General features: G+C 38.7%; 9 protein-coding genes and 1 non-coding gene across 10 annotated transcripts; 5 read left to right on the top strand and 5 right to left on the bottom strand.

Moving 5' to 3' along the window:
• Positions 1 to 235: 235 nt before the first annotated feature.
• GCD14 (tRNA 1-methyladenosine methyltransferase subunit GCD14) lies at positions 236 to 1,450 on the bottom strand (the record flags this gene model as incomplete). Its single annotated transcript, XM_018130626.1, has 1 exon — positions 236 to 1,450. One exon carries the CDS (start codon positions 1,448 to 1,450, stop codon positions 236 to 238), a length of 1,215 nt encoding a protein of 404 aa, XP_017986115.1.
• Positions 1,451 to 2,501: 1,051 nt separating this feature from the next.
• Positions 2,502 to 3,890, top strand: AW171_hschr2930 (HBR217Cp; the record flags this gene model as incomplete). The annotated part of the gene is made up of 1 exon (XM_018130625.1): positions 2,502 to 3,890. One exon carries the CDS (start codon positions 2,502 to 2,504, stop codon positions 3,888 to 3,890), a length of 1,389 nt encoding a protein of 462 aa, XP_017986114.1.
• A 288-nt stretch (positions 3,891 to 4,178) lies between these two features.
• On the bottom strand, positions 4,179 to 4,637 carry LSM1 (Lsm1p; the record flags this gene model as incomplete). Its single annotated transcript, XM_018130624.1, has 1 exon — positions 4,179 to 4,637. One exon carries the CDS (start codon positions 4,635 to 4,637, stop codon positions 4,179 to 4,181), a length of 459 nt encoding a protein of 152 aa, XP_017986113.1.
• A 481-nt stretch (positions 4,638 to 5,118) lies between these two features.
• On the top strand, positions 5,119 to 5,490 carry FMP46 (putative redox protein; the record flags this gene model as incomplete). Its single annotated transcript, XM_018130623.1, has 1 exon — positions 5,119 to 5,490. One exon carries the CDS (start codon positions 5,119 to 5,121, stop codon positions 5,488 to 5,490), a length of 372 nt encoding a protein of 123 aa, XP_017986112.1.
• A 121-nt stretch (positions 5,491 to 5,611) lies between these two features.
• On the bottom strand, positions 5,612 to 6,910 carry MTC1 (DUF5427 domain-containing protein MTC1; the record flags this gene model as incomplete). Its single annotated transcript, XM_018130622.1, has 1 exon — positions 5,612 to 6,910. One exon carries the CDS (start codon positions 6,908 to 6,910, stop codon positions 5,612 to 5,614), a length of 1,299 nt encoding a protein of 432 aa, XP_017986111.1.
• Positions 6,911 to 7,465: 555 nt separating this feature from the next.
• On the top strand, positions 7,466 to 7,954 carry ALB1 (Alb1p; the record flags this gene model as incomplete). The annotated part of the gene is made up of 1 exon (XM_018130621.1): positions 7,466 to 7,954. The coding sequence occupies one exon, from the start codon at positions 7,466 to 7,468 to the stop codon at positions 7,952 to 7,954; it is 489 nt and encodes a 162-aa protein (XP_017986110.1).
• A 106-nt stretch (positions 7,955 to 8,060) lies between these two features.
• Positions 8,061 to 8,771, bottom strand: RPE1 (ribulose-phosphate 3-epimerase RPE1; the record flags this gene model as incomplete). The annotated part of the gene is made up of 1 exon (XM_018130620.1): positions 8,061 to 8,771. One exon carries the CDS (start codon positions 8,769 to 8,771, stop codon positions 8,061 to 8,063), a length of 711 nt encoding a protein of 236 aa, XP_017986109.1.
• Positions 8,772 to 9,034: 263 nt separating this feature from the next.
• Positions 9,035 to 9,121, bottom strand: AW171_hschr2924. The gene is given in 2 exon segments: positions 9,035 to 9,070; positions 9,083 to 9,121. It is a non-coding gene; the product is annotated as a tRNA-Tyr (tRNA).
• Positions 9,122 to 9,598: 477 nt separating this feature from the next.
• NAP1 (histone chaperone NAP1) lies at positions 9,599 to 10,891 on the top strand (the record flags this gene model as incomplete). The annotated part of the gene is made up of 1 exon (XM_018130619.1): positions 9,599 to 10,891. One exon carries the CDS (start codon positions 9,599 to 9,601, stop codon positions 10,889 to 10,891), a length of 1,293 nt encoding a protein of 430 aa, XP_017986108.1.
• A 599-nt stretch (positions 10,892 to 11,490) lies between these two features.
• Positions 11,491 to 12,510, top strand: PLN1 (Pln1p; the record flags this gene model as incomplete). The annotated part of the gene is made up of 1 exon (XM_018130618.1): positions 11,491 to 12,510. The coding sequence occupies one exon, from the start codon at positions 11,491 to 11,493 to the stop codon at positions 12,508 to 12,510; it is 1,020 nt and encodes a 339-aa protein (XP_017986107.1).
• Positions 12,511 to 13,706: the final 1,196 nt, after the last annotated feature.

Here is a 13,706-nt window from a genome sequence, read left to right as displayed (position 1 = left end):
CTTTACTTTTCAATATTCAGGTTTAAAAACCATATTTGCATTACAAAAATCTTAAAACTATTTACAGAAGTACATTTTTAAACCTAATTAAATGCGTTAAAAGGATGCTGAATTTTATTATTTATGCTAATTGTTTTATAGTATTCCACTTTTCCAAATACTACAGAACCATGACCAAGCTTATTGCACTACAGAATAATCATAGATTAGTGTAAACGGAACTCACATTGAAGTTTCAGTCTGATGGGGAAGTAGTCTGTAATTCCCTTTTCTTCTTCTGCCTATTACTTAACTCTTCTTCATTAGGATTAAAGTCTTTGTACTTGTCGATTAGTTCTTCTACTAGTTGCTCGTTTCTAGTCTTGTCGACAAGTTTATACGCAAAGGTCAAATAGGAAGTGTGTGATTTTATCTCTGCCTCGATCTTGGCCACTTGTTTCCACTCAAACTGCTTGTCTCCTTCCTTCACTCGAGATCCTTTTCCAAACGGATTGTAGCTTGTTTTGGGCGTAGTAGGTCTAACGTCGTCGGAAACATCTTCATTATTTACTAATTGCTCACTTAGGCGCTTACGCCGTTCAACGCCCTGCTGTTTCCGCCTTTTTACATCCCTGAGCCTTTCTAGGGCATCATCAAGCTTACGTACCATCTGCCTTCTCGATTCATACTGTCTGCCTTGGATTTCTACCATTTGGGCATCGTGCCATCCATATTTCTCCATGACCTCTAACGTCTTATCAACCTGTTCAATACATGGCGAAAAACAGCACACCGCTACCTTCTTGGTCTTAGAAATAACATTATCCAGGTGTGGAATAGCTTCCCAGGGAGCCGGTAGATCTAGAAATACGCAGTCCGCTGAAATATCAACTGAGTTTTCTCCCTCTTTAAACTTGTAGGAGGTCGTGTCAGCTTTGGAAATTTCAAATCCATTTTGACAAACGTCCCGATGAGTAATTATAACTTTTCCATCATCAATTAAACCATGGTCTCTAAACTCATCCAAAGCTTGTCCGTACCTAAGCTGATGGAATTCGTAACTGAAGAGTTTGTTAGCACTTCTTGCAAATGTATGTGAAAATGATCCTGAACCGGTTCCAGCCTCTATTACCCGTGAACGAGGACCACATTGCAGCTTTTGCATGATATAAGATGAATCAGGAGTATACACAATCTGTGTTCTATGTGGTAAAGATAATGTCCATAATTCTGGAGTACATTGAAGAACATGAATAAAACCAAACCTGTTACTTCCCTTTGTCCTAACCGCTATTTGGGATCCGTATTCCTTACCAATCATTGAATCATGGGAAAATGACCCATAGCGTGTATTAAATACTTGCCCTGACTTAATTGTGACAGGCTTTAAATTGTCACGAGAGATCCAAATTAGAGCCATATCCCCTTCTTCAATGATATCTTTGTATTTGCTAAATTGTGAGATTGGCATCTTTATGGGATAAAGAGAATCTTAGTCTCTGTAAAGTGAAACACGGCTTTGTTACTGTTTAGTTACGAGATGAGCTATGTTAATTTTCTAATCAAAATATTACAGGGTAGGTAAAATTTTTCTATGAAAGTAAATCGAAAGTTCGCTACATAGTCAGAAGAAATCGCAGCAATATACTAAAAAAAATACATTTTAATCTCCAGATGAACGATCAAAATCCTCAAATCAGAACTGAATTCTTATAGCAGATTGATTTATAGAATCAAAAGCTTATGTATATCCTTTTGCCATATTTTTCTTCTTCTTACCTCGCTGGCGATCCTGCCCATTACGTAGATATTGTGTCACTACGGCTAAGTAAAGAAAATGGCGTCAGCGACAAGCACGTGACTTACTTCATATTCACCAACCACAGAAGTAGAAAGAGATCAAGAGGTACTCGAAAAAAGGAGTAATACCATGCGCAAGGTGATGGTTACAAGAATGGATCAATGGATCCACCGGTTTTATGTATTCCATGCAGTTTTATTCTCTTTCGCTCTATTTCAGTTTTTTAAAATACCTATTATTACTATTCCAAAGTAATAAGCAATTTCCCGGTATTTACAAAATACCCTTGTATGTTTTTAGAACGTTTACCAGATTTGGTAGATTGTTTTGAATTAACCAGATTTGGATCTCAAAATCTCCGTCAAAAATGGCATTGTAAACAACTCTGTGATCGAAGGTGCATATAGTTATAGTATTAAACGTCAGACGCGCTCGATGTCGGTAAAATATTTTTGTGTTAGCGGAACTAAGATACTAGATTGCAAGGTGCGTCAATGCTATTGCAGGTCAGCTATAGTTTGCCGCTTTGTGTTCTTTAAGGGAGTCGCAATTGCATTGAGTGTTTTTGTCATGTCTTATGTATATATAATGACAGTATTTGTAAATGTTCAGTACCAAACTTTGAATCGTCTATACCTAGAGGCAGCAGTAAAGACCTTAGTGCAACTGCAAAAACTACTTTCCTTTTATATTCAACTAATTGTATATATCGGTTCTTAAAATGCCAAACGTTTCTAACAGACCTTTAACATACAAAAAGCCTACACTAGAAGATGTTGACCCAATATCAAACTACATACCAGCAGCTGTTAGAGACAAGATATCCAATGATGCATATGAAATTCTCAAAAAGCTTCGCAAGTTCATAGACATTGAATGCTTGAGTAAGGAAGCAGAGTATCGACGTGAACTTATGGAGTGTAATTACGACATAGAAAATTGCCTAATAGTTCAAAAATTACGGGAAAGAGCGAAGGCATTGAACCTCAACATGTTATATGTCCTAATGCAACAATTCGAAAATCAAGACCCTTTTTATGGAAATAGATTAACACTATTGGAGTATTGTTTTCTGAGTTTTTTCCTAGGGAAATCGTTATTAGCTCAAGCTGTCATGCATACCGACAGTTCTATGGTGAATGTTGGAACAATGGAAATATTGTTAAGATATGGATCACCAGAACAGTTGGCCAATTATTTATACCCAATTGTGTCCCAAAACTTAAACGCAAGCTTCATGGTTAGCGAACGCGAAGTCTCGAGTTCAGATGCATTAAACGTCACAACGACGTGTACCATTAATGAAGAGTCTGGAACCATGAAGATAAATGGTTCTAAATGGTTTGCTTCATCGCTAGAAGATCCAAGTTGTCACTTATGGTTAATTTTATGCCTTACCGAAAACGAAGAGGGTAACATCTATAAGAGGCATTCTGTTATTATTATTGACAGAGAGGACATGAAAACAGAAGGTATCTCTTTTAAGCTTATAGAAATGGGCGGCCCTAACGCAACTGCTGACAACAATAAATATTATGAAGTACATTTTAAAGATGTAGTAGTCCCCTTCAAAGTCTTAGGAGCTAGAGGAGAAGGTTTTTCAATGGTACAGACAAGATCTAGTATCGCGAAATTGTACCAATGTATGAAGCTATGTGGCATGGGACAAGAAGCTCTACGGCAGGCACAAATAAGAGCATCAAATAGAAAGGTATTCGGTTCAAAATTGCAAAAAACTGAGACGTTCAAAACTGAGGTTGCAAAGTGGAAGATAAAAATTGAAACATGTAAAATCGTTTGCTGTAATGCTGCTGTAAAATGCCAAGTAGAAGGTGTGAAGCAAGCTCGTGATGATATTGCAATGGCTAAGATTCTTACACCAAGAGAAATGACTAGCCTCATAGATTGGTCCATACAAGTACATGGTTCTCTGGGCCTATGCTCAGCAGAGACCTCATTGGTTAAAATGTGGCAAGCTTGTAGAACGTCCCGGATTAACGAAGGGCCAGATGAAGCGCTATTATCACAACTGGGTAAGCTCGAACTCAGCAATTTTGCTAAAAACCAAAAAACATGGGATGATGAACTATCAAAGGTAAAGTCATCTTAGTTAGCAAATCTAGAGGAATATCACCCTATTACCACCACAAGATAAGTACTATTTTCTTTCTATTTTTTTATTTTAACAAACCAAAAAATGCAAATAGAGTAGGTAATACCAATTCTACTAACATACCATTAATTCTTTAGTTGTTTGCACATTCGCTAAGTTCGTCTCGTCTAATTAATATATACGCCGTGTAAACCATTTAATTACTCATTTTTGTTAAAATATCACCGTCATTCGTAATTTTTCATTTCTCGTGCTTGGACCGCTAATTCTGTTGCAAAAGTTCATTCAATACAGATCTGACTTGTGAAAATCATGTATTAAACCAAATTTAGCCAATTCCTCTGTTTTCTGGGTCTCGATTTTGAATCTAGCCTCATTTTGTTTTTCCCTGTACTTTTCAGCCCTCTCAAATGGAATTTTGGTCATAGCTTCCAAAGGTTTATCTTCTTTATCAATATCAACTTCTCCAAGCATAACGACATTCTCTCCACGTACCATGAACACACCACGGTCGCACTCAGCATATTGGTTCTCCTCAGTAACGTATATCCTTTCAACACTGTGTTGCAAAATCAAATTCGCATATTGATCAAAAGTTCTTAAAACTCCAAATAGCATCCTACCATCGCGAAGCAAAACGAATATTTTTCTATCAACTGAACCAACAATGGCCGCTGTAGTGGTGAAGTTGTATTGGTCAAGGTATAAATCCGCCTCCCCTTCGGATATTTTACTTTGGGACATTGGATTGTATATGTATAAATGTACAAAAACTCTTTGAATCAGTTATCTTGAACAAAGCTCCAATTAACTTCAATAATAAGACTTTTTTACTGGTACCTTTCAGCTATGCTATATGAAAGAGACATCTTAACGTGCTTAAATGAATTACTCGTCGTTGTAAAAAAATTCCAGATCATTAAATACGACTTTCTGTATAGTTTGGATCATGTGACATATATTCAAGAATATCAACATTTATTGGTTAATAATACCACTCAATGCAGTGATGGATTATCATTTGCTTCCTGTATCTTGCGGTTTCCTCTTTATTCGTTTCTGTTTTTTATTTCTGTACATTATTAAACGGAACCCCTTAAAATGTGCTTTAAAGGATTCACCAACTTTCAACATCAACGCTACCAAGAAACTTAGTTACAAACCACCGCTTTCCGTTTTTCTACAGAAGATTTAGGTTTATTTATATTCGTCTAAATCCGTTTGAATGTCGTTACTTAGGACTTTTCAAAACCAAGCTCGCATTGTTACGCTTTTCACTCACATATCTGAACGACCAAATACGTTATCCATATCAAAGGCGTTAAAAGAGTCCGATGCGCCTACGAAGTTTATGATCCAAGTAGCAAGAGAGTTTCCAACTCTTGATCAACTAAAATACATGCGGGAAATCAACTCTGGACTACTTGGAATGCAAGTTATAAATGCGGAAGACATTATGGCAAAACCTTCTTTCGATCCCGTATTTCGCAGTTCACTTAGTGAGTGCGTCAAAAAGGGTATATGGAATAATAATACTGGAATATGGGTTGACTGGGAAAAAAAATTAATGGGTAAGTACTTAGTGCATGGACAGTGATAGATAAAAAGTTCATATTTGTGGCTACACAAATAGGGTCACCGAATTGCATAAATGTTAAGACTTTACAGGGCTGTAGAAAATCATTATATATGTTAGCCAAATGAGGCTTCAGTATAATTTAGATACCCATTCTTTTTATGACATATGTCTGTGCTAAGACGCCAATAGCAAGCTCAAGTCCGTTTTCAATCCATTCAACAACCCAATCACTTGGATCAATCTCACCTTCGGCGGACTTGTCACTTCCTTTTGACTTTAATTCGGATGTGCCCTCCAACCAGTCAACCCATCTAATTGGGAAACCTTGCGATCTGACCACTAAAGAAAGATCGTTAGAAACATCCTTCAAGAGGAAAGTAAAGTTGAAGCTTCCTGCATGCGTAGAGTCCACGATGGATTCTGATTCGTTCTTGGCCTGCTGCCCAACTGCAAGAATCCCCACGAACACATCGCTAATCCTGCTCTCTTCGTCTTCGATAGCTTCCAGCTCATTCGAACCGCGTCTTTGCTTCATCTCTTCCTTAGCATGCTGAAACAATTTAATAGCATTATCGAGATTTGCCAAGCACAGCTTATCAGCCTCTATTGGTTTGCCTTGGAATAGGTTAAGTTTACGAGTGCTGCTATCTCCAGAAAAAGTGCTTGACTCGTTTGGACGGTCCCATTCATCGACAAATATACGCACTCCACCCTGGACTTGAGAGCGCAATACCTTGTCTAATTGAGATTCCATATGATAGGATAAGTTGTGGAAGTTTACCAAGTCATGGACAACGTGGACGCGTAGTACCTCTTCAGTATCACCAATAACAAATTTGGTAAGCTGAGTTGTCAATTCAGACAACATGTTCGCATTTGCAAATTTCGAGGTAAAAGAGTTAGTATTCAACTTTGTACTCAATTCATGTTGTTCTTGAGCTATGCGATCTTTAATTTGTGTTGCATGCTGAGTGGTTTTAGACCATATATTTGAAACAGTGGCCTGTCCACTAGAACTCCACCAACTGGAAATCGAAGAAATTGGATCACTTAACTTCTCTTCGTTGTAATTCTCTTGATTACTAGTTTCAGTTTTCAATTCAGCATCTGGTTTATTTTCTTGGTTTGGTTTAGTGGTCTCCTTTGTAACATTAGTTCTTTCGTCCACAGTATCCTGTTTAGCGGTTACTTTAGTATCAGACTTATGAGCATCATTTTTTTTTGCGTCAATCTTCTTCGGCACATCACTATGCTTCTTCTTAGGACTGGCCTTAAGATTTGTTTGCTCTAATTCATCTAAGAAGTCCAGGATATCTTCATCCTTCTCGTTTTTAGACTGTTTTCCACTAGAGGTTTTCTTCCCCGCCGTGGAATCGGGTAATGAGTCTAAGAACTCTAGAACATCATCTGCGTCAGTTGAATTTTGCCTAGGAGCCATGATACCAGCCTTAGGATCGATAGTAATGCGTGTTTTGAAGTGTTTATATGTTACTAATGAGAAAGGGCGGAATAAGAAACCTAGTTTCTTTTAAATAATTAAAGGGAAATTTCAACTGATAACGATGGAGCAGCTGAATATCTAACAAAGAAAAGGTAAAAGAAAAAGAGCTACAAGTTACTGGGCTATGAATAGATATAATATATGCCATGCAGTTTAAGTAAAGTTATATTAAGACCAGAAGATTGATGGCACTGTAGGCTTATTACCGTATATAGTGACACTAAACTAAACTGCACCACAAATGAAGAGCTAATGTCTAGTGTGAATACTAGGCATTCAAGTTATCTTCAGTGAGCCTTTCCAAAACTTGCTTGTGGTTTACTACGTAGTTTTTGTATGGTGTACTTAATTATTATAAACCACCGTACGTAAGAGTTTTTTTCCTAATATTAAAAAAAATTTTAATACTAAGTCATCTCATCGCCAGGACTAAGATAGTATTGTGCATTTATAACCGTCTAGAAATCTTTAACCTCATATATTAGATTCAAAATGCCCTCTAAGAACTCTATAAACAGGCCTAAGCAGAAGATAAATTTGAATAGGAAGATTCAAAAGAATGCTGCGAAAAGAAACGCTCGTGAGAGAGCCGGATTACTAGCTCCTCCAAGATCAAGTCCAGACTCTATGTCTGGTCAGGTCAAATCGATCCCATGGGAATTATACAAGGGTTCAAAGCTAGAGAGCGGACCTACTACTACTAAAACATTATCTAAGAAGCGTGCTAAGAAAATTGAAAGAAATCTGAGATATAATGAACAAAGAAAGCTCTTAATTGAAGTACAAGCCGCAAAGGAATCAGGAATGGAGATTGATATGGAGACTAGCTTAGTTAGTTCAAGGTCTCGTAAGAAGGAGGCAAAGCAAGGCTTGTTGGAAAAGACCAAAGCTTCTATTTGGAGCGTCTTGGAGGACACCACTACCCAAGAGTTGCCCTTGCAGACTGGTGCAGGTACGATTTTGGGTAGCAAGTACTTTTAAAAAGGTAGTGAGGTGTTAGTGGGTTTGCTGTATTTTAGTGTTTTATTTTGAAAGTGTGTCTCGTTTTTCGAGATAACTTTATACATAATTGGATAGGAACTCTTACTTAATTCAAATAACCTTGGGATGATAGTTCTTGACTAACAGTATCCTTCAAGAATGATATAACATCAACAGGGTCCTCTGCTGTGAATACGCTTGTCCCTGCGACAATAACGTTAGCTCCTGCCTTAGCAGCATGAGGGATTGTTTCCTTCCCCAATCCACCGTCAACTTGGATATCCAAGTCTGGGAAACGTTCTCTTAACTGTTGAACTTTTGGCATCATCTCATGCATAAATTTTTGTCCGCCAAAACCTGGTTCCACAGTCATAATTAATGCCATATCCAAATGAGGTGCGATGTCAAAAAGGACATCAACAGGTGTCGCAGGCTTGATAGCGCACGCTGCCCGAATACCTTTTGACTTGATTGCCTTCGCAAGTCCAATTGGGTCCTTAGTAGTCTCATAATGGAAAGTAAACTGGTCTGCACCATTTTCTATAAAAACATCAATCCATTTCTCTGGATTTTCAACCATCATATGGCAATCGAAAAATGCCTTAGGTTTAGAGCTTGATGTATCATTTGGCCTAGCTACGCATGCACGTAGTGATTTCACTACAGGTGGTCCAAGTGTAATATTAGGGACGAAATGACCGTCCATGACATCAATATGCAGCCATTCAGCACCTGCATTAATTACCCTGTGGCATCCACATTCTAGGTTTGCAAAATCTGATGCTAAGATACTGGGTGCTACGATTGGTTTAACCATTTTTGAGATCCTTGCTATGAACCAAGATTTTTTTATTTCGGCAGAAGTCTCTGCAAACAATTAGTACTATATTTTGAACAGTAGTTAAGTTTTCGTAATTTTCGCAATAGAGCCTTATAAACACAAGCGCCTTAACGAAGGCTGTACATGGTTTCCCGGAGAAATAATCCCTAGTACTATTAAATTACTTAAAGGATATTCAGAACGAATAATGGCAGTAGTTGAATGATTTCAAAGTATTGAATTCCATAATATAAAAAATATCTCCTGGGGGTGAGTCGAACACCCGATCTCCAGATAACAATTTCACATTACAGTCTGGCGCCTTAAACCAACTTGGCTACCGGGAGTCTATACTTGATGACAAAGAATAACCAATACCGGTGTAAAACCAAGACGTGTATAGTTGCTGACACTAAACTATATCCGCTGTAGGTAAGGGGGACGATATTTATGCAGCCTATAAAATAAGTTCAAAGAATAGTTAAGGGATTTTATATGGCACTTTGGAGACAATTGATACTACATTTGTCTTGCTTGTTCTGGCTATATATGCAGCCTTTATAAGCACAACCGATAGACAGTGAAGACCGGGTGTTAATTTTTTTTCTGGAAAAGGGGAAAATTTTCACGATCGAAATCCTTCCAACAAGTAGCTATAAAGTACACTTCTTTTAATAGTAGGCGATTTATCGAAGGTTATATCGTTTGAGAAACTTTTATTCTCTTCTATATACCTCCTATTCTTAATCTGGTTTTTACGGAAAACTGCATTATACCTACTTTGAAAATACGTTTTTTAAATCCCATTAGTGTCGAAACGGAGAATGGCATTTCCTATAAAGTCTAAGAACCAAATCGACGGGGCCCCAACACCTCAAAACACTCCGGCTAGTGTATTGAAAGAGTCATATTTGAAGAATGGTAACCCAGTGGTAGATTCTCCACAGAGTTGTCGTGTCCCTCAGACCATTAATGAAGAAGATATCAATGCTGCTTTGGCGAAGAACCCTCAACTTTTGGCAACAATGCAGGGTAAATTGGGAGCTTTATTGGGCCAGGATTCCGGCTACATCTCCTCGTTACCTAGGAAAGTCAAAGACCGCATTCATGCTCTAAAAAAGCTACAACAGGACCTCTTCCAGCTTGAAAAAGACTTCCAGATGGAAATGTTTGAGTTGGAACATAAGTATTTGAAAAAGTACGCTCCTTTGCATGAATATCGTGCAGAACTAATTAAGGGTGACAAAGAGCCTACTGTTGCCGAAATCGAGGCAGGTAAAAGGCTAGACGAGGAAAATGATACAGAAAATATCGAAGAGGCGGATGAGGCCGACGAAACCGCTGACGAGAACGATGATACAAAGGGCATCCCTTCTTTTTGGTTGACGGCATTAGAGAATCTTCCAATGGTGTCACAGACGATAACAGACAGGGACGCAGAAGTCCTAGATTGTCTCATCAATGTCTGGATGGAATACTTGACGCAGGGAAAACCAGGCTTCAAGCTGTTTTTCGAATTTAAAGAAAATCCTTTCTTCACTAACAAGACTCTAGTCAAAACCTACTACTACCAGCCAGAGCTAGGATACTCCGGGGATTTCATCTATGACCACGCCGAAGGAACTCCTATCGACTGGACTTCAAACGAAGCGAATGTCACTGTACAACTTGAGAAGCACAAGCAGCGCAACAAAACGACCAAGCAGGTGCGTACTATCGAAAAGATAACCCCAGTAGAGTCATTCTTCAACTTCTTTGACCCTCCAACCGTCCCTGACGCAGATGAAAAGTCCGATGACCACGACGAGGAAGTTGTCCTAGAATTAGAGTCGAGATTAGCTTTAGACTACGCTATAGGAGAGGAGATCAAAGACAAACTAATCCCTAGGGCTGTTGATTGGTTTACCGGAATCGCCAGAGAATTTGACTACGACGACGAGGCCGAGGATGACTATAAGTCGTACGATGAAGACGAAGACGAAGAAGACGAAGAAGATGACGAAGACGATGGTCAGGAACATAACACCACCAGTGAAAACATAGCCGAAGAATCAGAAGAAGATGACTTTGCTAATGTTGCCAAAAAGGAACAGCCCCCAGAATGCAAGCAGACTTAGCGGAAACAGACGGGTCATTCTCCCGCTTTTTTAGAACTTTTATATAATCTATATTTACTGTTTTTCTATTTTCCGTAATCAACAATTCACATCAACATAAAATCCGTAGGGTGCAATACGTTCCTTATACTACACAATCTGTTGAATCACCGCAGTTAGACAATGTAGACGCAGGTACCTTTTACAATTTATGGTCTTAGACGGCATAATTCCTTTGTAATATAATCCATGTGCCAAGTCCTGATAACGTAATCCAATCAGGGTGGCGGCACAAACGGCTGTAGAAAGCAAGATTCCGCCATTTGATACACAAAATAGAGGTTTGGCGAAAGAAAATCCCGATCAACCTTATAAAAGCCGCCAACCTTGGCATGTGAGAACTTAACCCCTTCTTGTACTAGTTTCGGAAATTTGTTTATTGCCTTTAGTATAAACCCCTATCACTAAGACTTCGTGCGAGAAAGAATTATTTTGTGACTTTAAATACCAAGGTAACCATCTGCATTTGTGCGTTCAGCGCGTAAAGTTTAAGCTCCATTATTATAATTTAAGGTGTTAAGCTTATAGGTAAAGAATAAGATCTTTGTTATAAAGTAAGGATGGGACAAGAAGCTCAGAAGTTCAATGTGTGCACAGCAAAACAGCCAGGGGCAGCAGAGCTTTTCCCTCAGTCTGCTACTTTGGCTCATCTCAAAGGGTATCGTCGGTTATTAGAATGGGCTAGCGTTGTATTGTCATCGTCGGTTGTTTCATATGCGGTTGTTTTACTTATTGCTTTGTTAGGGCTAACAAAGCAATACTTGGTGGATGCCCCTACAGCTCCTACAGTTTCTAAGGAGGGCTACCATTACTTCCTTATTTTCCTAAGAAAGCTAGACCGCTTGGTTGATAGGTTAGTTTTGAGAGATGGCGTTGATGCGTTTTTTGAGCAGATGGCGGTCCACAACCACACGCTAGGGGTATGGACTGTGTACTTCCTGTTAGACTTCTTGGCAAATGCCTCTAACTATGTACTAAGGACCGCGTTGTCTATGCCAGAGACACAGGAGAGTATACATGAAAACGGGAACAGTGTTGACTCGCATAGTATTTCGGGCGGCAATGTTGCGAGCAGCCTAACAAGTGCGACACAAAGCATGCAGACTGCAAGAACAACAGATTCTAACGAGGGCTCTGTGAAACTAAGCCTCATTGGCAATGAGCTTCCTCACGTGCGCGAATTAACAGACACAACGATCGCTCTCCGCAAGGATATCTCCGAAAAATACATCGCTCCTACGAAGTCCATACTCGAGTCTTATCTAGAGCCTACTAAGAACAGAATTGAAGCCCAGTACTTCCAACCCATAAACGAAAAGCTCGGTCTTTCTCCCCCAGCGGCCGAAAATCACCAAAACGGCAACTCAGTCTCTAAGAATCAGGAAGAAATTTTACCGGTCAGTAACGGATTAGCTAAGTCTGTTGCAACAACGACGCTGGCTGACGTAGGCAGCACGGTTGCCCAGAATATCAAGCCCTCTACCAACAATGATGGTATTCAGTCCCTAGGCGACATGACTACTATCGCCGAAAGGCCCATTCAAGGGGGGAATGAAAATGAAGAAATTGCTGCCGCTTAAAGTATTGTACCAGGGAAGGAACTATGACATTATACAATCCTTCCCTCAAAACGAAATCCGGAATCGCTCTGTGCTGGCTGATTAGAATACCACCGCGGGGCAGCATATACATATATGCATGTAGAAATAACACAATCGATACATATGCTTTTTTAATAATTTTAATTTACAATATGGATTGGTTCTTTGTATACCAGTGCCTTAGACACCGCCACGGCGCGAAGACAATAGTTAAATCACCTGAAGTAAGACCTAACACTATTTACCCTAACAGACGCATTCTTGTATATACCCCGAGATAACCAGCTACTGATAGTATATACTATATGCATCTTATTATATGTACATCTGAGCGTCCCGTGAAAATATAAAGTACAACTGATTCTCTTATGATTTCCAACACAATGCGAAAATAACAACAATGACGACCTTAAATCCGTCCTCTACTATGTTTCCAATACGTTTCCAGTTCTGCCGCTGACATTCTCCTCATAATTGTAATTTTCTTCTTTCTGCCGGGTTACATATCCCCGTTGCTAGTTTGTTTCTCAGGAAATTCTAAAACCATTCCGACCAGATTCAAATTTCCCAAGTTTGTAATCAACCAAATAGGCTCATATCGCGTCCATGGTGATAACCGATTAGTTAGCGTGCACCATTAAATATTATTTAATCAACTAACCCACTCACCAATAATTAATAATAAACTTTAGCAACTATCGTATTAATAGATAAGTCTAATACAATGTAATTTGATCTATTTTAATATCTGACCAAAAGATACCGTAAAGGGGCTAAAAGTGACAGAAGTGACAGTAAGATAGCTGTCGTCTTTAGGTACCGGAAATAATCAGTTTTCGATTAATAGTGGTCTTTACGGTATTCGTAGATATACTGGTAATTACTTGGCATTTTGTTAACTGCTCATACATAATTATACGTTAAACAAAAAAGTTTAGCGTTATCTTAGTAAAGATCAAAGAGCACTTAGTCATAAAACTAAAACTCGTGAACGATAGACGCCCTATACGTGTTTATTTCAAAGTCTGTTTGTTCAAATAATTTAGATGTTATGAAAATGTTGTCACAATTGTATAGCGTCTTAACTACACAACCAGTGATACCAACGCAACAACCATATTTCCAAGTTATAAATAGAAGATAAGGCTCATTTCTAAGCTTTAAAAGGGAAACGC

Source organism: Eremothecium sinecaudum, chromosome II (assembly GCF_001548555.1).
Source record: "Eremothecium sinecaudum strain ATCC 58844 chromosome II, complete sequence".
NCBI classification, from domain to species: domain Eukaryota; kingdom Fungi; phylum Ascomycota; class Saccharomycetes; order Saccharomycetales; family Saccharomycetaceae; genus Eremothecium; species Eremothecium sinecaudum.
Note: the sequence above shows the minus strand (reverse complement) of the source record. Positions and strands in the feature narration are given on the sequence as shown.